Source organism: Mobula birostris, chromosome 30 (assembly GCF_030028105.1).
Source record: "Mobula birostris isolate sMobBir1 chromosome 30, sMobBir1.hap1, whole genome shotgun sequence".
NCBI classification, from domain to species: domain Eukaryota; kingdom Metazoa; phylum Chordata; class Chondrichthyes; order Myliobatiformes; family Myliobatidae; genus Mobula; species Mobula birostris.
The window spans coordinates 7,694,397-7,715,517 of NC_092399.1; the positions used below are offsets into that span (position 1 = coordinate 7,694,397).

Genomic DNA, 21,121 nt, shown 5'->3' on the forward strand with positions numbered 1-21,121 from the left:
CCACTACTTTTTGTAGGTTTTCCATTCAAGAGTGTTGTTGTCCATTACCAGGCCATAATGCAATCAGTCAGTATACTCTCCCCACTGCCCATCTATAGCAGTCTGTCAAGGTTTGCCTTTTCACTAATGCCAATATTATGTAAATACTTACAAAATTCTTTCTTAATATTAGCAAAGAATAACATTGGGTGCGCTTATTAGATGTCTGAACTCTGGTGTGGAAACAAGAAAATTGAGGTCTTAATTTTTATGATCCTGAAGATTCTTATTCTATAGCACCAGGGATTTGGGATCAATTGTGATTGGCATCCCACAAGCTAATCAAGCAATATCCTTATTCTGTCATAGTTATAGATATAACTCATCACCCAGTTGAATTGAATTGACTTTATTTCTGGCATTCTTCACATACGTGAGGAGTAAAAATCTTTACGTTATGTCTCTGTCCGAATGTGCAAATTATAGTAATTTATAATAGTGTGTGCAGTAAGATATATAACAGAACAGTCAGTATAGCTTAAAGTACAATTGTGTCAGCATGAATTAATCAGTCTGATGGCCTGGTAGAAGAAGCCTGTTGCTCCTGGCTTCAATGCTGCGGTGCTGTTGTGGTTGGAGTGACTTGGGTCCCCAATGATCCTTTGGGCCCTTTTTATACACCTGTCTTTGTAAATGTTCTGAATAGTGGGAAGTTCATATCCACGGATGTGCTGGGCTGTTCTCACCACTCTCTGCAGAGCCCTGCGATTGGGGGCAAGTATAATTCCCACACCAGGCAGTGATACAGCTAGCTCTCAATTGTGCACCTGTATAAAGTCCCTGGGATTTGGGGATTTATGCCAAAGTTCTTCAACAGTCTGAGGTGAAAGAGGTGCTGTTGTGCTTTTTTTTTCACCACATAGCTGATATGTACAGACCAAGTGAGATCCTCGGTGATGTGTATTCTGAGGAACTTGAAGCTGTTCACACTGTCAACCCCAGATCGATTTGTGTCAATAAGGGGCAAACCTGTCTCCATTCCTCCTTTAGTCCACAACCAGCTCCTCTGTCTTTGCGACATTGAGGGAGAGGTTGTTTTCTTGACACCACTGTGTCAGGGTGATGAATTCTTCTGTGTAGGCTGCCTCGTTATTATTTGAGATAAACCAATCATTGTAGTACCATCTGCAAATTTAATTAGCAGATTGGAGCTGTGGGTGACGATACAGTCATGGGTATACAGGGATTAAAGGAGGGGACTCAGTACGCAGCCCTGAGGGGCTCCTATATTGAGAGACAGAGGGTTGGTAGTGAGGGAGCCCACTCTTACAAACTGCTGGCGATCTGACAGGAAGTCCAGGATCCAACTGCACAAGGTAGGGTGAAGGCTGAGGTCTCTGAGCTTCTTGTCAAGCCTGGAGGGAATTAGGCTGTTGTATGCTGAACTGTAGTAACTTAAGCATCCCTCCTCTCCAGGTGTGTAAGAACGATGTGCAGAGCTGTGGCTATTGCATTATCTGTTGATCGGTTGTGTCGGTAGGCGAATTGTAGAGGGTCCACTGTGGGTGGTAGCATGCTGCAGATGTAGTCCTTGACGGTCTCTTAAAGTGTATGCTTATTATTGAGGTGATTGTGACAGGATGCCAGTTGTTTAAACATGTTACCTTGGTCTTTTTGGGTACAGGGACAATGGTGGATGTTTTGAAGCAGGATGGCATTCTACATTGGGAGAAGGAGAGATTAAAAATGTCTGCAGACACACCTGCCAGTTGTGCTACGCACACACTGAGTACCTGCCCTGGGATGTCATCCAGCCCTGCAGCCTTGCAGCTGTTTACTTGTTGGAAACACCTACGTACTTCAGCCTCAGAGACAATCAATGTGCAGATTGCATTGGCGGCTCTCCTCGGGGGCTCCGTGTTAAGCTCATCTGGGTGAGAGGCAGCAATGTTGGCTGCACCACTGTGTTTAGCTTTGAAGTCTGCATTGGTGTGCAGACCTTGCCATAAGCTGCATGTGTTATTGGTGGAGAGTTATGTCTGGATCTTGTCCCTGTATTGTTGTTTTGTTGCCTTGATGACTTTGCGTAGATCGTAGCTGCATTTCTTGAGTTCCTGGTGGTTACCGGCGGTGAAAGTTGTGTCTCGTGCAATGAGTGCAGTGCACATGGAAAGGTTGATCCAGTGTTTCTGGTTTGGATAGTCCCCCAAAGATCAGTCAGGGTCAACGTCCTCGATGCACTTCTGGATGAAGCTCATGAACTCTGAGACATCCCAATCACAAAAGACATTCCAGTTGACGTCATCACAGCAGTCCTGTAGCAGGGAGACTGATTGGTTGGACCAACAGTGGACTGCTTTAACTACGACTGCCTCTTGTTTCAGGATGGAGGAGTGATCAGACTTCCCTAATGGTGGATGGAGGAGCACTTTGTAAGCATTGCGGAAGGGAGAGTAGCAGTGGTTGAGTATGCTAACTCCCCGTGTGCTCACCTGGATGTGTTGACAAAACTTTGGAGAGTCTTTAGTCGGCAGTGCTTGATAAAAGTCTCCAGTGATAATAAAAGCAGCCTCCGGGTGTGCATTTTCCATGGTGCTGATGGTCTCGTACAGTTCCTTGACAGCGAGGTCAGTATCAGCCTGCAGTGGAATATACACAGCTGTGATAATAACAGCCGTGAACTCCCTAGGCAGCCAGAAAGGTCTACACAGCAGCACAAAGTACTTTAGATCCAGGGAACAAGAGGATTTGAGGGCATGCACATTCCATGGGTCGTACCAAGCACTATTGACCTAGAAGCACACCCTCACCTCCTTTACTCTCCCAGAGAGGTTTTTAGACCTGTCCGGCTGGAACAGGAAGAACCCAGAGGGCTCAATGATGTGATCCGATACCTCCTCCGTCAGCCAGTCTCCACGAAGCACAAAACATTACATTACTTTGTTCCCACTGATAGGAGATTCTGGCTCTCAGTTTGCACAGCTTGTTGTCCAGGTACTGAATGTTAGCCAGAAATATGCTAGGGAGCATCAGCTGATTAGCACACCATCTCAATCTCACCAGGATACTGGCCCTTCTCCCTCGCCTCTGGCGCTGCTTCCGAAGTAGCGACGGTGTAGTAAATGAGCCTCCCACGGATTGTGTAAGCAGGGATTCCCGTTGTAGAAAGGGTGGCACATTGTGGGTAAATGTCGTCTTCCCGATGTTCGGAAGAGTCAGTTGGTCATATCTGATGTGACTATCAGCTGCTTGAGCAAGAAATGCGAAAGAAATTGCAGAAGTTAGCAGTACACTGTAAAGTTGATACGGCGCTCACAACGTAAGGGCGCCATCTTGCCGGTAAACTTGGCAATTTCTCAGAATTGTATGGAAGTGAGTCAAATAAACTTTCTAGTTCCCCCATTACCTATTCAGTTATTGTTGTTCATGACAACCATCACTAGGAGAGTTTTAACAACAGTGCAAAATTAGTTTTACTGGAGGAGCTTATCAAGATTCTGTAAGTAAGATACAGCTGACCATGTCTTGAATGACCTGTCTGCCAGTCTGGGCCAGTTATTGGAAGACAGTGGGTGAAAATACTATGAAGTAATCCATGTTATGTAGTCCTTTTTATACACATTAATTTACAATAATTGTAGTAAGCATGTCCGTTTCATGATCCTTGTAAAGGAAATATATTTAGTGTAAAGGTGTCCTTTACTTTGCAGAATGGCACTGTTATTGTGCCACATTAACACAGACCTACTACATGCTTAAACTGAGAACCATGAGTAATTGTGAGGGATTAGTAGCAACATAAATGTATATTATCCCTTATTACTAGATTATTATTAGGTTAGGACAAGAGCTCTGACATTAGAATGTTTAGAAAAGCATGCCAGGTGTAAGTGCAGATTTAGTTTACCTTGAATGGGAGAGATTAATAAGGATGGCATAGTGATAATTAGCCAGCTGTTGGTGTAGTGGATCAGTACTGGACTTTGAGGCAAATGGTCCTGAGTTCAAATCTGGCATGGCTCCTTGCACACTGTCCATCTGTGCTGGTTTGAGCGAACAGTCAAGCGCTACAGAAACTGGAGAAATACTGTCCAGTGCACCACGAGGCATGTATTGGAACAGCAACAGTGATAATTGTAGGCTTAACATGCTAGAGATATTTAGAGGTGTCATAATCAAAGAATCAAACTGTTGTGGACCTCTGCAATATTACTGCATTCAATTGATAATGACACTTGAAGAGGAGAATGTTCAGAGAATATCTCCTGCCATTCTGCAGCCCAGTTTGAATGTATACCAGATGATATTGCTGAATTTGCAAGTTTCTTCACTTAAATCTAGTTAGATTTTTGGTCTGTGGTAATGTCCATGACCCAACTTCACCTGAATATTGATGATTGCAAGAGAAAATTGTTGTAGTTTGTGGAGCATTAGAGAGCCCTCTCACTCTGGTTGAACCTTTATTGTATTCTGAGATGCAGCATGGAAGAGGTTCTTCCAGCCATACAGCTGTGCAGTCAGCAATCCATCTATTTAATCCTAGCCTAATTGCAGTAAGAATGCACAAACTCCTTACAGACTGTGCCAGAATTGAACTTTGACTTCGGACTGCAATAGTATCACACTAACTGCTGTGCTACAGTGGTGCCCTTGAATGACACGACTGTCATATTCCAACCAATTAACATCTTAGAATGTAATTGTTGACAAATTTTTTATAACATACTTATGCGATGTGGACATTGAGGGCAGTAAATTCCCTGAATTAATGATGCAACAAACACACAGCTTTATATAGGTTTTTCAGTGATAGACAGCTGGTGTGCAATCCAATGGATTACTTAGGGTTTGAAATTTAGAATTCTCGGGATAGTCTTTCTGGTACAGCTCTTTGTAAGAAAGTAGAGACCCTGGGCCTCGTCTCTTTTGTGCCAGTTTATCATAGTCCTCAGTTCCTTGATCTTTCAAAACTTTTATCTTTTTTTTAAACATCCCCAATGATCTAGTATCTACAACTTCCTGGATTATTTAGCAACAGGGTAAAGAACCTGATGGAATCTGATAATGGGGAAACAGCAGAATTATATTACTATCAATGTTCTTGTCTCTGACTAGTATATCCCATGTGATTTAGGTTGATCTTGAGTTTGATTTTTTTTTATATACAGTACATTAAACTTTCAGACATAACCCACTTCCATTTGCCTTCATCTTTTGATTTCTATCCATGTTTCCACATGGACTTCTATACACAGGAATAATTTTTTGAATACTTACTTGTCTTCGTTCTCAGATGATGAAATTTGCTTGGGATAACTACAGACGATACGCATGGGGATCTAATGAACTCAAACCATTGTCAAAGAATGGACATGCAAGTGGTTTATTTGGTGAGTAACCAACTGAAACAATTATTTCTTACAAATAAAATGGGATAGAGGCACTTTATAACCCATTTGGTATGTCTGTGCTAACAGAAAAAGATTGTAGTAATTTGGGGGAAAACTAGAATATGTAATTGTAAGTACAGGTCTCTAGATTTCCTAGATTTTTAGCCAGATTTAGAGGAGCAATTGATAAACCAGTGTCATGACCAATAAGTAGGTGGCCAATGCAACCAGTAGTGAGGGATAATGGATTAATGGATCTACTCAGGTGACTGGGGGACAGGATTGGTGAGATCATGGAGTCAGTAGGTGTGGACTTTGTGAGTAGGATAGTAGTTTCATAGGTGGGGAGACGTCCATGGGAACAGAATGAGAAAGTAAGGTGGTGTACCCTCTTTAAGACAACTTCATCTTTCCAGAACTAACTGAAAATTGGCCAAATTATATTCTTAAAGCAAGTAACATTTCTGGAACTTAGTTTATTTTATTCATGTTCACCAAGGTAACTTTTCACTGATATCAAGAGATGAATCTGTTTTCTATAAAAAGGGGAGCTATATCCTCCAGGATTCTCTTTGTAAGTTTATATTGGATTCTAGTAATTCTGGCTGAAATAAGTGGCTCAAAATTACATTCCTCAAGCCCACAGGGAAACATATCAGGCTGATAGATAGAGTGGAAGTATCTAACTTCTGTAACCCTGGTGCTTTATTGGAAATAAACTTTGTTGTTTCAGAAACACATTTTCTACCTATACCAGAAATGCATTCCTAGAAATTAGAGTTGTGGATGTTTTTAAGTTTGATTTGTGCCTAAAAACAGATTTTGTGCATGGTAAATCAAATCAGCAATCATGTCCAGGTCAAGTAGTGACCACTGAGAAATTGCCCTGGCTACTTTCAGGCATAATTCACTTTGTATGCTTGAGATCTGACTTGTAGCTGTCAGCTATCAAGTAACATCATTGAGTGCCCAGCAGCCGTTTTCAAGTTTATTGACAGAAATGTGGTGGCCCAGGTATACAGGAGAATGTTGTATCCCAGTGGTCTCGTCTGTTGTTCCTCACTTTCAGCTTCACTATATATCTGACAAGAAGGGATTAAGAGATGACCTATTTCCCAACAGTCAGTAAGACAGTAATGCGGCAGCTGCCATTGGAAAATACATAGATAAAAGTTTTTGCATATTGTTCTAGGTGAAAAACATTTCAACAATTTTGTTCACTAGATTTTCCAGAGATTTCCGTATTATTTGTGCCACTGAGTTGAATACAACTGGTATGTGCTGCTCTTATTTAGATCAAAAGAGTGACCTCCAAATCCTACAATCTTCAAACTCAATTCCTCATTTTTCCAAGGAATGAACTTAACTCTTTAGACAAAATGAATATGATAGATCAGAGGTGTTCAGTGCTTCTGGTATCGGATCTTCTTAGAGGCTTGTTTGAGTAAAAATATTTTGTATATCTTTTGATAATTTTGAGCAACATTTTTGATGCAGTGCCTTTAGTTCTTTGGGTGAATTTCAACATTTCCTTGGTTTCTCAAAGAGGGATACTGTTTAAGATGTAAGGGATTCTGATCTCTCCATGTTTTTTATCAAATTGATATATTACATGTGTTTGTTCTATATCTCTTGATTACCTTAGTAGGGTACACGCCTTATTTTTCCATATTCTCCTTTGGTGATCACTATTCAGCCACTAATTTGTTCCTGTGTGTGGAACCTAGAAGCAAAGTTCGTTTGTCTTTATAGAAAAACATTGCTCTTGCATACCTAAACTAATTAATAAAGCATTTAGAAGCAATTTTACTGTGTGGAGTCCCTTGGGAAAGAGTGAGTGAAAGATAGAGTGCAGGCAATGAGAAGCTTTTAAAAAGGATTAGTAGCAGTTTAGAATTTAGTAGATGGAGATGGATTGATTTGGAAAAAAGATAGAGTATGAGAATAAACTTGGAGAGAGTATAAAAACTGAATAAAAGTTTTTATAAATATGTGAAAAGATTAGATAAGACAAATATAGCATGCTTGTAATCAACAAAGGACAAACTTATAGTGAAATAAGTTCAATTCTTACCCTGCCTTGTGAAGATCCCATAATTAAACCCCAGAAAATGTTGGGGAATACAGGATCTAGTGAGAAAAGAAACTAAATAAAGTCCTGTTAAGGAAATAGTTTTAGAAGAATTAAAGCCTGGTATGTTTAAAGAACCAGCTGGTAGATTTTTCTGAGTGGCAAACAGCAACGCTTGGAGACCCTAGCTGTGCTGGATTGGGTGTTGTTCAATGATCCAGAGATGATAAGAGAGCTTAAAGTTAAGGAACCCTTGGGGAATGGTGATCACAACGTGATTGAGTTCACTTTGAAATTTGAGAAGGAGAAACTAAATTCCAGTGTGTCAGTATTTCAGTGGAATAAAGGAAATTACAATGTCATGAGAAGGGAACTGGCCAAAGTTGACTGGAAAGGGACACTAGCAGGAAGGACAGCAGAGCAGCAATGGCTGGAGTTTCTTTGAAAAATGAGGGAAGTGCAAGACAGATATTCCAAATAAGAATATTGAAGAAGGACACGACCGTGGCTGACATGTTAAGTCAGAGCCAAAGTAAAAACAAAAGAGAGGGCATACAAGGAAGCCAAAGTTAGTGGGAAGATAGAGGATTGGGAAGCTTTTAAAAATGTGCAGAAGGAAACGAAGAAGGTCGTTAGGAAGGAGAAGAATTATGAAAGGAAGCTGGTGACTAATATCAAAGAGGATACTAAAAGCTTTTTCAAGTATATAAAGGGTAAAAGAGAGTTGAGGGAGATATAGGACTAATAGAAAATGACACTGGAGATATTGTAATTAGAGATGTAGAGATGGCAGAGGAACTGAATGCACATTTTGCATCAGTCTTCACAAAGACATCTGCAGTATACTGGACATTCAAGAGTGTCAGGGAAGTGTAGTATGTGCAGTGAAAATTACGACTGAGAAGATGCTAAGAAAGCTTAATGGTTTGAGGGTAGATAATTCTCCTGGACCTGATGGAATGCACCCTCAGGTTCTGAGGGAAGTAGCTGGAGAGATTTTGGAGGCATTAACAATGATCTTTCAAGAATTGATAGATTCTGGTACTGTACCAGATGACTGGAAAATTGCAAATATTACTCCGTTATTTAAGAAGGATGGGAGACAGCAGAAAGGAAACTATAGACCTGTTAGCCTGACATCAGTGGTTGGGAAGTTGTTGGAATCAATTGTTAGGGACAAGATTATGGAGTACCTGGAGGCACATGACAAGATAGGCCAAAGCCAGCATGGTTTCCTGAAAGGAAAATCCTGCCTGACTAACCTACTGCAATTTTTTTGAGGAAATAACAAGCAGAGTTGACAAAGGAGATGCAGTAGATGCGGTATACTTAGATTTTCAGAAGGCCTTTGACAAGGTGCCACACTTGAGCCTGCTTAGCAGGGTAAGGGCCCATGGAATTCCAGGAGAGTTACTAGCATGGGTGGAGCATTGGCTGATCAGCAGAAAACATAGAGTGGGAATAAAGGGAAGATTCACGAGAATGATTCCAGGAATGAAATGGTTACTGTATGAGGAATGTCTGGCAGTTCTTGGGCTGTATTTCCTGGAGTTCTGGACAATGGGGGGGGGGGGGTGCATCTCATTGAAACAGTCTGAATGTTAAAAGGCCTGAACAAATTAGATATGGCAAAGTTATTTCCCATGGGGAGTCTTGGACAAGAGGGCACGACTTCAGGATTGAAGGAGGTCTATTTAGAATAGAGATGTGGAGAAATTAATTTAGTCAGAGAGTGGTAAATCTGTGGGATTTGTTGCCACGAGTGGCTGTGGAGGCCAAGTTATCAGGTGCATTTAAGGCAGATAGAGATAGGTTCTTGATTAGCCAGGGTATCAAAGGGTATGGGAAGAAGGCAGGGGAGTAGGGATGACTGGAAGAATTGGATCAGCCCATGACTGAATGGCGGAGCAGACTCGATGGGTGGAATGGCCTACTTCAGCTCCTATATCTTATGGTCTTATGGCATCTGTGGAGACAAAAGATGTATGCTGACCTTTTGGTCGAGAGCCTGCATCAGGAAGAAGAAAGATTGCAGGTATATAACAGTACAAGGGAAAGGTGGGACTGCAGCAAGTAAGTAATGGATGGAATCAAATGAGGGGAGGATGATAAACAGATGGATCCAGGTAGGAAGGAGAAAGGGATGGAAATGGGGAACAAATTGAGAAGGCAAATAAGTGGATATCTGCAAGTGTGTGTGTATCCACAGATGTGCATGTTTGTAAAATACTGGTGGTGTGGACAATGCAGAAAATTCACTACTCTTCATACTACTAGCTCCTACCCATGCAGAATATGAGAATGAGATGTTGGTCTTCCAGTTTGCAGTTGGCCTCTCACAATATTACACTCACTCAAATGCTGTCTTTACCTCACCTCTAGAATTTAGCTCATTAGTCCATGTTAACACCACACCATACGAAATGTTTTCTATTCTGAATCACTAACATTGCTCTGATACTCTGGTACATCATTAAAGATCCCTCACACCCTCTCCATGAACTGTTTGTTCTTCTGTCATCAGGCAAACGTTACAGGAGCATCAAAACTAAAACCACAAGGCTACTAAACAGCTTCCTCCCACAGGCAGTCAGACTGCTAAATAGCTGCTCCACCTGACTCTGCCTTGGACACTTTTAACTTGCACTGGACACATATAACTGATTTTAACTGACATGTGGCTGTTGTGTTTTACTATTTATTGTTATGTTTATTATTTAGTGTTGCGTTTGTTATGTTATGATTGCACTGCCCCTGAGAAACGCTGTCTCATTCTGCCCTGCAGAGCTAATGTATGGTTAGAATGACAATAAAGTTTTTTGAATCTGAATCTGATATTAAATGGACAAAATGCTCAGCAGGTAATAGGTTGAAGACCCCTCATTAGATTGGGAAGGATAAAACTTGACATTGTCTTTGTTATTATTTCCAGTGCTGCTGCCTTGCATGTTTAGTGTTTCTAGCTTCTTCTATTGCCATGGCAAAGGCTGTGCTTAGTCTCCAAAATTATTGTGCGGTGGTTAAGCCTACTAATGTCGTCAAAGACTGATGAAACATCAACAGGCAGATCAGTGAGGATTACATACATATAGTAGGGCTCTTACCTTTGTTGCTGTTGTCACAATTGGCCAGATGTACTCTGCCTGCTATGACCTTCAGAACTCAGCCAATTTGGTCAAGATGGTGTTAGCAAGTTATTATGGACCCTGAAAGCCTCTACAAGAATAGGAAAGGTTTCTCTGGTTAGCGGACGATTTCCCACCACGCCTCTCTGACGTATACAAGGCAAGTTACAGCAGTGGTTTGCCATTACCTTCTGCCAGGTGAGTTTCCAAAGAGATCAACTGCTCGTAACCCAGCACGGATGGTAAGCGTGCAGGGGAGCCGGCTAGATTCGAACTCGGGACCTTTCATCCCGAAGTCCGGCACTGATGCCACTACGCCACCTGTATTCTTGCTGTTTTCAAGTGCTTTCTCCATGTTGTGTTTAATAGCTGAGGTAGGACATCAGGGGCAATCAATTTTCATTGGCTGTGACTGATTTGATGAAATGAGACTTCATCAAATCTGAGTGTTGAAGTTTCCGAGGATGACAAGGTGGTAATGGGGCACAGTTCAAATTAAATGTATTATCAGAGTACGTAAAGTTGCAAGAAAAAGTCTGTGAACCCCCTGCAATCGTTGAATACAATGGACAACCACTAGTAATATTTGCAGTGTTCTAATTTGTTCTGTGTTTCATTTATTTGTATAATTTGTTGCTCTGTTAAATAGTAGTTTCCTTTTTTAAATACCTTTTTAACTATTTCTGTGAAACTTCAAGTAATTGGGACAGCCACTTAATTGGGCAAAAATATACTGTTCTTGATGTGTCCCAATTAACTGGAACCCACTATACAGTCAGCCCTCCTTATCCGCGAGGGATTGGTTCCTGGACCAAAAAATGCGGATGCTCAAGTCCCTTATTCAACCTGTCTCAATGCGGTGGACCTTAGGGCCCAGTGGAACCCCGGACCTTATTTGACCTGTCTCAGTGCGGTAGGCATTAGGACCCGGTGGCGGAGCCCTGAATCTGCAGTGTTTCTGTTCTCAAAAATAATCACGATGGCGATTTAAAATAAAGTGGAAATAATAAAGCGATCAGAAAGCGGTGAAGCCATCGGTTATTGGAAAAATGTTGGGCTACAGTCGGTCAACGATCGGAACAATTTTAAAGGATAAAATGAGAAAGGCCCTGCCCGATTAAAGCTACAATTATTACTAAGCAACGCAATGGTTTAATTATTGTGTTTTGGGTTTTTGACCCTCCACATCAACCCGGCTCGGATGGAGAGTGTGCTCGGGAGCAATCTGTCACTGGATCGAACTCGGGAACAATCTGTCACTGGATTGAACTTGGGAACTTCTGCTCCCGAGTCCGGCACTGAAACATACGTTTCTTAAGTATTTTATATGCATAGAAAGGTAAAATATATACTAAGACAAACGTTTGACTAACTGACACTAAATAATACCGGATGTACCTGTTCCGACTTACTTAGTAAGAGAACTTAAGGTTTTTTTTCGATCCCAATCCACGATAACCTACGCACATCCTCTGTATACTTTAAATCATCTCTATTACTTATAATACCTAAGACAATAAATGCTATGTAAAATAGTTATTATACTGCATTGTTTAGGGAATAATGACAAGAAAAAAAAGTCTGTACATGCTCGAACAGCAAGTGCTGAAAGAGCACTTCCGAGTTTTCTCGATTTGCGGTTGGTTGAATTCATGCATGCGGAACTCGCGGATAAGGAGTGCCGACTGTAATCTGCTTTCCCACAGTGAAATGCAATAGTAACCATTTGTAGAGTTCTTTATGCCACTACAGAAGTTCACCTAGCACTTCCAAATTTGAGTCACTTTTGTGCCTCAGTACAATTTCTTCATGGGGGTGGGGGTATGCTTGTCCTCTTGTTTTGAAGAATTTTAAGGGTATTGTAGGTTATCTTGAACCACTTTGTCTCAACACTGTACACACACCTTGAATAATCTGGCCTTCCTAGTGCATTATGGAGTTGGGATTGTCAGATAGATCCTTTACTTAACCTAAACCCTTTAGTTTTGACTCCTCAGCAGGGGCTTATCACCTCCACAAATCCTTCCCTGACAATCCATCGTAAGGACATACTGTCACACTGCTGCTATATCCATGTAGCACACTGTTTTGGTTGAGCTAGAATTTGTAGCCATTTTGATGTTCTCACTTTCCAATCATTTTGTAAAGCGTGAGAATATAGCTGAAACAATGTTAAATTTCTTTTTCTGCAGAAGCATCTGGAGCAAGTTCCTAATTTTAAAGCATATACCCAAACAGTTAAATGACTAGATAGCCGAATCTTCCCGATGTGTATTGCTAAATTTCCTGTTTCGTGAAATTTGTAACTTGCCAACAAATGCCATATTTTAGATGGTTGAAAAGGTAGCGCTGGTGCATCCTGAAATAAATGAATTTTAAGTTTGAGTGATAATTTCTGTTAAACAAATCTCCGGCTCAAAAATAACCTAATTTTATATATGGGATCTCAATCCTAGGAGAAAATTATTAAGACTTTTTTTTAAAGGAAATAATGAACTGCTTTTACTTTTTCCATCTATTTCTTAAACCGCTACTTTAATCTATCTGTATTTCCCGGTCTTTATTTCCTTTATATACATCATTTAAATCTAATTTATATTTCTTTCTTCTTCCTGGTTTGGATCCTTCATGTCTCAGTGGGGATTTTTCATTCCGATTGGTTGAAGAGCCTTGCTGCAGCTTTTCCGGCTCTCACACACCACAGATCCTCAGTAGAGGCTGCCAGGCTGGAAAAGACGCCGGATCAGAGGAAATTCCCATTAACAAGCCAGCGAAAAATCTGTGAGCATCTGTCAGTGAGGTGAATAGGGACACTGTCCCTTCACTGGTGCGAGAAAAATCCTGGTCAAGGGGAATGTGAGGGATGATTAACTCAGTAGGAGCAAGACAAATGCTGGAGGAACTCAGCAGGTCCGGCCTTACCTTTGCAGTGAACTGAGCAATCGACATTTTGGGCTGAGACCTTTCATCCATCCAGATGAAGGTTCTTGGTATAAAATGTCAAGTGATCATTTCCCTCCAGATTTGCTACCTGAGCTGCTGACTTCTCCAGCTTTGTGTTTTGCTCCAGTTTTCCAGTATCTGCGGTCTTTGCTGTGTCTCAACTTAGTGGGACATTGACTGCCCTATTTGTACGCAGAAATTCTTATTCCAATATTTTTATGGAGTGTCTGGAGAACAGCACAATTAAGAATTTTGGTGCTATTTCTCCTTTTTAATAATTAGTGAACTAAGTCAGCGGAGTTGAGGATTGAATTTTGTCCACTGCAAATCTGTATGATAAGACAAATTAAATTGATATATATTTAACACCTTTCATCTTCAGAACATCACAGGAGATGATTTGCATCTTGTGTACAAGAAAATGATGCTCCGTTTAAAGAATCATAAGGGTCCACAGTTAGTAACAAGATAGCACAACAGATAATGTAGTTTATGTAGTGGTAGCTAAGGAATACATGATAGCCGGAAAACCAGGAAGGCACTGTTGTTCTTTAAATATTCCTGAGGAATCTTTTACATTCAACATAAAGGACAGATGGGACTTCAGATATCTTGGGCAGCATTCCTAATCCTACAGACCTCCCTCAGTAAAGCACTTTATTCGCACTTCATTGAAATGTCAACTTGCATTTCATGCTCAAATATCTGATGTTAAACGTATCAGCACAACTAAAAGTTCAGAATGCTAACACCCAAGTTGAAGATGGTGCATAGTGTGTGGACAATTATATTGTCTTAAATATGTAAAGCAATTGTTTATGATCATTAGTTATACCAAATCTATTGCACTTTCATTTTAGAATTGATACATGTATTTCATGTATCTTACTCATTCTGCTTTGAAATTTATGTCTATCTATCATTAATCCAAAGTCTTGTGAGCTCCCCTTAGTTCTTATAATCAACTGCCTGTATAGCTTGGTGACAATAAATAATTCTATTAAGGTTAGCATAAACAATATAAGCTTTCATTTGGTACATTATATCTGTGGCTTTTTCCAGCATGATCAAAAGTTATTTCCTCTGTTTAGCTTTCTGTTTATACAGAAATTTCTATATTTAAAACTTAAAGGCACCTTCCATTTTTAAAAAACTCCAGCTGTCTATCCTTCATTTGGCATAGATTCTATGCTCTTAACAATACCCATTACATTCTTGCTAATGTTTTTTTTCTTAATTGAAAATTAATGATATCTTAACACTGACTTCTCCATAAAAGGAAGTAATATATTCTTATCCACCCTAAAAGCACTCCACAATTTTCAAAACTTGGGCATTTAATATCTGCACTTGTTATTGTCATTTCCCATCCCTAGCACAATCCTGTTGACAATACATTATCTGTGCCTTGAATGCTGTTTATGGGATGTGAAACAGTACAGCATAAGAAAGGGGCCTTTGAGTCATTGTCTCTGCTAACCATGCCGGTATAACGAATCTTGTCTGCCTGCACAAGGTCTTTATCCCTTGATTTCCTGCCCGTTCATTTGCCTGATACAGATTTGCTTAATTTATCACATGCACAACAAAACACAGGTTGTGTTGGTTGTTAACACAAACAACACATTTCACTAAGGATGTGCAGGGGGCATTCCACAGGGTGCCAACGTGGCATGCCCACAATGTTCAGTAGAACAGCCTAAGCATCAACCATGAAAAGAATAGCAACAAACAACAGCAAATCAAGCCAGTTTCTTTCATGTTTGCACCCCCTCCACCCCCGGCTTCTTAACCATTACTATCATATCTGCATCTACCACCTCCACTGCCAGTGCATTCCAGGAACCTACCACTCTTTTTAAACAAAAATACTTGCCTCATAAAGCTCCTTTAAAAATTCTTGCTGTCACCTTAAAGCTTTGTCTTCTAACATTTGACATGTTTCTTTTCTGATGAATTCAGAGTTGTGCAATGATGCCTAACTATGCCATAACCATTAGTTGTACAAATCTATCAAGACAAATTTTGTATTCTGCTCTACTTGATATAACTAAATCACCTTTAATTTTTATGGTTTTATTTTTCTGTACTTCAACCTTCAACAATTATTCTTATCTGGATCCCTCAGAATTTTTCATGGTTCGCTGAGATGGAATTTGGAGATAGCTTGAATAAGTAAATCCATAGTGCATATGTCAAGCTTACTGTCATCCTGAGCCTTTGGTTCAGGTAATTTAAACTACACCACCCAAGCACAGACCCATCTTCAACGGTTCTTATGGGATTATAGGATTAGGAGAGAAAAATCAGCTCTTGAAACTTCCTGTAATTAGAAAATATCTATCTGATATTGGACATAATTTTTGTAAGGTAACGAGTGAAACAAAGGAAACAAGTAATCATTAAAGAAAATGACTAAAAATGGAATTAAATTACTATTATTTGATGAAGAAATTGCCATCATATTCAAATACCCTCCCCAGTTTAGAAAATTAATAAATGTAACTACAGATAGTTTGTTCAAGAATACATTCATCAGATTACCAGGTTACAGGTGTTAAGATAGCTACTTTCTATTAATCTTAATTGACTATATTCTTATATCATTCCACTCCTATGAAGGAAGATGGGGAAGCTGGAAGAGTAGTTTTCTTATGGCAGAGTGGGAGCACATTACCTTTATGATTATTTAGTAAGATAACCTGAAAAAAATTTATTGGTATCTGGTTCTGAGAAGATAAAATGGTTTGTTTCAAATTCAAGTAATGAGTCCCTTTAAGAAGAAATTTCAGTTAAATTTTGAAGATTATGTAAGATTAAAGGGTATCTTTAATTTTATTTCTGACATTGATTTAATAACCTATTCAGACACACATTTCTTATTTTGTTCATAGCCAGCTTATTCTCTGTATATGGGGTTGATTTAGTTATTTTCTTCCTTTTCAGATTCTAATTACATTGAATGCATTTAGATCTTTAACATTTCTTATCTCTTTTGCTACCAAGATATTTGTTAAGAAGTAATCCGTTTATACTGTGGTTGGTCACATTTTTCTGTTGAGTGTTACAGTGAAGTTTCCTACAGCGCGTCTATTTGATTATTTTGAGAATTTGTTTAATTGTTTTTCCTATTTTTACAGTTGCTTTAATAACAATGTGAAACTAATAAGGATTTTGCTATAAAATGCTCAAAAATAAGAGATGGATGTGATCATGTCTATACTACGTTATTATTGTCACTACAGGAGGTCTTCTCGGAGCCACAATTGTAGACTCTTTGGATACACTCTTCATTATGGGTCTTCAAGAGGAATTTAGAGAAGCCAAAGAATGGGTGGAAAGCAACTTGGATTTCAATGTGGTGAGTTTTCTATCATGAATCAGATTACATAGGAAGTCTCAGTTAGATCTTATTGTGATATGTAGTTGGTGCTGAAAAAGTCTAATAACTGGAAAGTGAGCCTGGTATCTGTATTGTGTAAATTTGCAAATAAACTACTTCAAGGATTCACTTACTATCAGAGAATGTATACAGTATACAACCTGAACTTCATACTCTTCACAGATATCTACAAAACAAGAACCCCGTAGTGAATGATAGGTTCTTTCTCTCTCTCCATTGGGCGAGAGAGAGATCATTTCTGCAACAATGAGAGTAGAGAACCAGCAGCTCGCTTTTCTGATGTTACAATCTTCCACGTTGTTTCTCCAAAACCCTCCCCTCGTCTCAGACTGACATGCTCTCACTCTCCATCAAGAGAGAGGAAAGGAGGGTGATCAGTTGAGTGGAGAGGTCTACCTCTGACAGCAGCCAGCGATGGACAAACGCACCACCTGCTGTCTCAATTTTTAAGTCTTCCAAGACACTTTAGTCAGGGAAATTGGCAAGGTACCAGGTTATCCATTGGGCACTCCACAGCTTCCGACCTCCCAGCCCTGAGGGCACATGTCTTCCTGGCCATCACTGGAGATGGTGAGCTAGACTGCACTGTCGGTCCAAAAATGCATTGATGGCTAAGAACCATAGTTTAAACTATAAGTCATGGACTCTGAATCAAGCACATTCACCTTGAAAAGAAAAGGAAGATATAAGAAAAGAAAAATAAGCTGCTTTATTGTCTTCCTGCATTGCACTTTCTCTGTAATGATAACATTTTATTCTGCATTCTGTTATTACTTCTCCCTTGTACCACCTCACTGTTTGGAGTGATGAATTGATGGCATGCAGAACAAAGTTTTTCACTGTTCTTTGGTACATGTGACAATAATAAACCAATTTACCATTTAAACTGCAACTGATGAGCATAAATCAGTGTTTCCAACCTTTTTTAACCTCAGCACCCCTCCTAAAGCACCTTCATACTTGCCAATGCCCTTCTTAGGCACAACATATTTTCCGGCGTCCCTCATAGTGTAAAAACATATCTACCATATGCTAACATGAGAAAAATGATTCTGCTTTAAATTTTTTTGCCTTTAAACCTAGCTTACACAGTACATGTGCACTGTATAGCAGCTCCGATATTAATGTGGCTTTAGCAAGCAATGAAATATCTGGTTCAAGTTGTGACAGCAGAAGCCTTAAGTCCCCATGCATAACAATGTCCAAGTGGTTTCTGTTTTCTGTAAGTACATGGTTCACCGCACTGAAGCCTCTTTCAACAAGGTAGGAGGATTGAAAAGCAGTTTGGCTCTTCTCCAAAGATGAGGAAACTTTGTATGACATTGTAGTCACAAAACATGAAAGCTGACATTTTTGAAAAGAATTTTTGCTTCTTCATTCTGAATTTCATTTATCTCTTCTTGCAAGCTCTCTTTCTGTACTTTCACTTTGCAAAGAAGTGGGTTAATTACCCAGCCTGGAATTCCCAGATCATTCAAATCCTTGAATTGATTTTGAAAATCATTTATCAGTGACTGCAGCTGTAAACAGTACTCTTGCAAATCATCATCTGTGAAAGAGAGTGCCATACTTTCCATGCAGGGAAACTGAGAACATTCTTCTCCCAATGTTTTGCTTATATCCTATTTTTCCAATTTTCCGATTAGACGTGGACACTGCACTTTTTGCCTGGATTAAATTGAACTCCTCACCGTGCATTTTCATATTTGGAATATTCATTTTTTGTCATACAGATTGGCTAGGTATACCACATAGAAGTTCAGTCTTGTTTCCCAAGCTCTTGTTGACTTTGAGCAAAAATTCAACCACAATGTCTAGAAGATCAAAGAAACTTTTTTAAGCTGCGGCTTTTTGACAGCCAACGCACTTCAGTGTGAAGAAGCAAGCATTCACACTGATTTACACAATGAACAGACTTGGAATTTCTGTTTTCATTAATGCAACTAAACCAGCATGGCACCCTGTCATTTATGATGCTCCTGTTGAACAAGAAATTACATTTCTAATCAGAATACTTTTATATTCAATATACATTTTGAGTAGATTGATTCACCATTAATATTATAAGAGAGTCTCTTCAAAAACTTTTCCATTTTTGATAAACTGTACATCTGCCACTAGCAATGCCTTGTCATCATGCACAGTTGACTCATCCAGTTGTATCCCAAATTCTGTTTTTGTTTTGGTTTTTTTTTGTAGCTCTGTGCATAGTTGATACTCAATGTCTTCGTTCATTTTGTCAATACAACGAGCTACAGAGTTGTTACTCAGAGGAATTTATTTTAAAATACTGGTATCCATTTTGAGAACAGTGGTGAGCACTTCTGATACAGCAGAAATTATTAATTTTTCACCAATTGTATGAGATTTTCCACGCTTTGCTTATAACATTTCCAAAGTGGTAGCAATAAGACCACTAATAAGGTGATTTTTAGCTTTCTTGGCAAATGACTCAGGTGTGCAATGCTTTTCAAATGCTTCTTTCATCTTCTGGAACTGAGTAATTCCGTAAGTAGCCTTTTCAGGGTGTCTTTTACAGAAGTGTTCCTGTAATCTTGATGGTTTCATGGCTTCATTAGAAAGTACAGTATTACAAATAAGACACATAGGGCATCACAGCTCTGACAGGGATGGAATAAAACAATACTCCAGGTATGTAAAACTGTATTGACGCACTTTCTGTAGTTCCTGATTTTCAGCAGGATTAGAGTTTAAGGCTTCACTACCTTCCGACTTGTAGAGATCTCACTGTACATCTTTATCCATCATTAACAGGGCTAAATTAAAATACAAAATTAACTGAAACTGGGAATGCCTATTGGATGTTAATGACAACAGTGAGTTGACATGGTCAGTCAGGTCTTGTGCCTCAAGTGAGGGTGCCACTTACTGCCCTCCCCCCCATAAGAATCTTGGAAAGCCCAATGACTTCTATTTCCCCTGACACCCCCTTAGGACACGTAACCACCCCAATGGGAATCACTGGCGTAACTTATCCAAATTTTCATTAAAAGTCGACCTCTTCATTTCTTGTATTTACCTAATAATTTTTTTCCCCTGAATTGCTACCAACACATTTATACTCTTACGTGTGGAGATGGTACACAGTCTTTCAGCTTTTGTCACATTGGAAAAATAAGCTCCCTATTTTCTATTCAGTTCCTCTCATAATAAATACTAAAATTCTGTTCACTTTCCTAATTACTTGCTGTACCTGCATACAAAACCCTTTGTTAAATGTGTACTAAGACACTCAGATGTCCTTGCACTTCATAGCTCTAATAAAAAGGTGCGACATGGACATCAAAAGAAGAATAGGGATGGCAAAAGACACCTTTATGAAAATGAAGAGTATACTGACCAATACTAAATTAGGCATGACAACCCACCTCAGAGTACTGAAGTGTTACGTTTATCCAGTTATGTTATATGGCTCAGAATGTTGGACAATATCTAGTAACATGAGGAAATCAATTGAAGCAGCAGCGATGTGGTTTTTGAGGAGGATGCAAAGAATATCATGGACGAAATGAATATCTAACGAGGATGTCATGAACAGAGCAAACACAAAAAGAGAAATAATGTATGAGATCATGAAAGGGCAACGTAACTTCATTGGACATGTGATTAGGAAATAGGAGTTAGAATGCACAGTAATTATGGGAAAGATTGAAGGGAAGAAAGCAAGAGGAAGACAAATGATGATGGAGACAGCAGTCAGAGAACTGGAAATGAATACCAATGAATTGATCCACTTGACCCGAAATAAGAGTGTGTGGGCATGGCAGTCAAAGCTCAAACTGGGCACGGCACATGATGATGATGATCAAGTTGAGCAATTTCATAATTTTCTGTATTACACACCATTTATCAGATCTTTATTCACTTTACAAATCTATATACCTTTCTCATCTGTTTACATCTCTTCATGACTGACTTCCCAACTTGTTTTTGTGTTACGTTAAGACTTCAGAATAATATTTTCAGTGTCTTTGTTCACGTTCTTTGCTTAAAGCTTGTAGGGGTGAGTTAATAAACCTGGTTGAGTAGTGCCACAACAGCAATCTCAACATCAGTAAAACTAAAGAAGCTTTTGTTGACTTCAGATTGGGGAGCGAAGATGAACATGTGGCAGTCACATTGATGGATTAGTGGTGGAGAGAGTCAGCAACTTAGAATTCCTTGACTTTAATATTGATGGCCCATTCAG

At 39.5% G+C, this 21,121-nt stretch overlaps 1 protein-coding gene across 3 annotated transcripts in view; it reads left to right on the plus strand.

Annotated features, from left to right (window-relative positions):
- Positions 1-21,121, plus strand: part of LOC140190636 (mannosyl-oligosaccharide 1,2-alpha-mannosidase IA-like) — a 108,544-nt gene that overhangs the window by 18,863 nt on the left and 68,560 nt on the right. For 2 of the 3 annotated variants that reach the window (XM_072247381.1, XM_072247382.1), the window contains exons 2-3: positions 5,273-5,369; positions 16,754-16,869. In XM_072247381.1, coding sequence (XP_072103482.1) covers positions 5,273-5,369; positions 16,754-16,869 — 213 coding nt within the window. Of the gene's footprint in view, positions 1-5,272; positions 5,370-13,265; positions 13,347-16,753; positions 16,870-21,121 lie in introns of those variants that run through there. The other variant, XM_072247383.1, reaches the window with a different exon arrangement.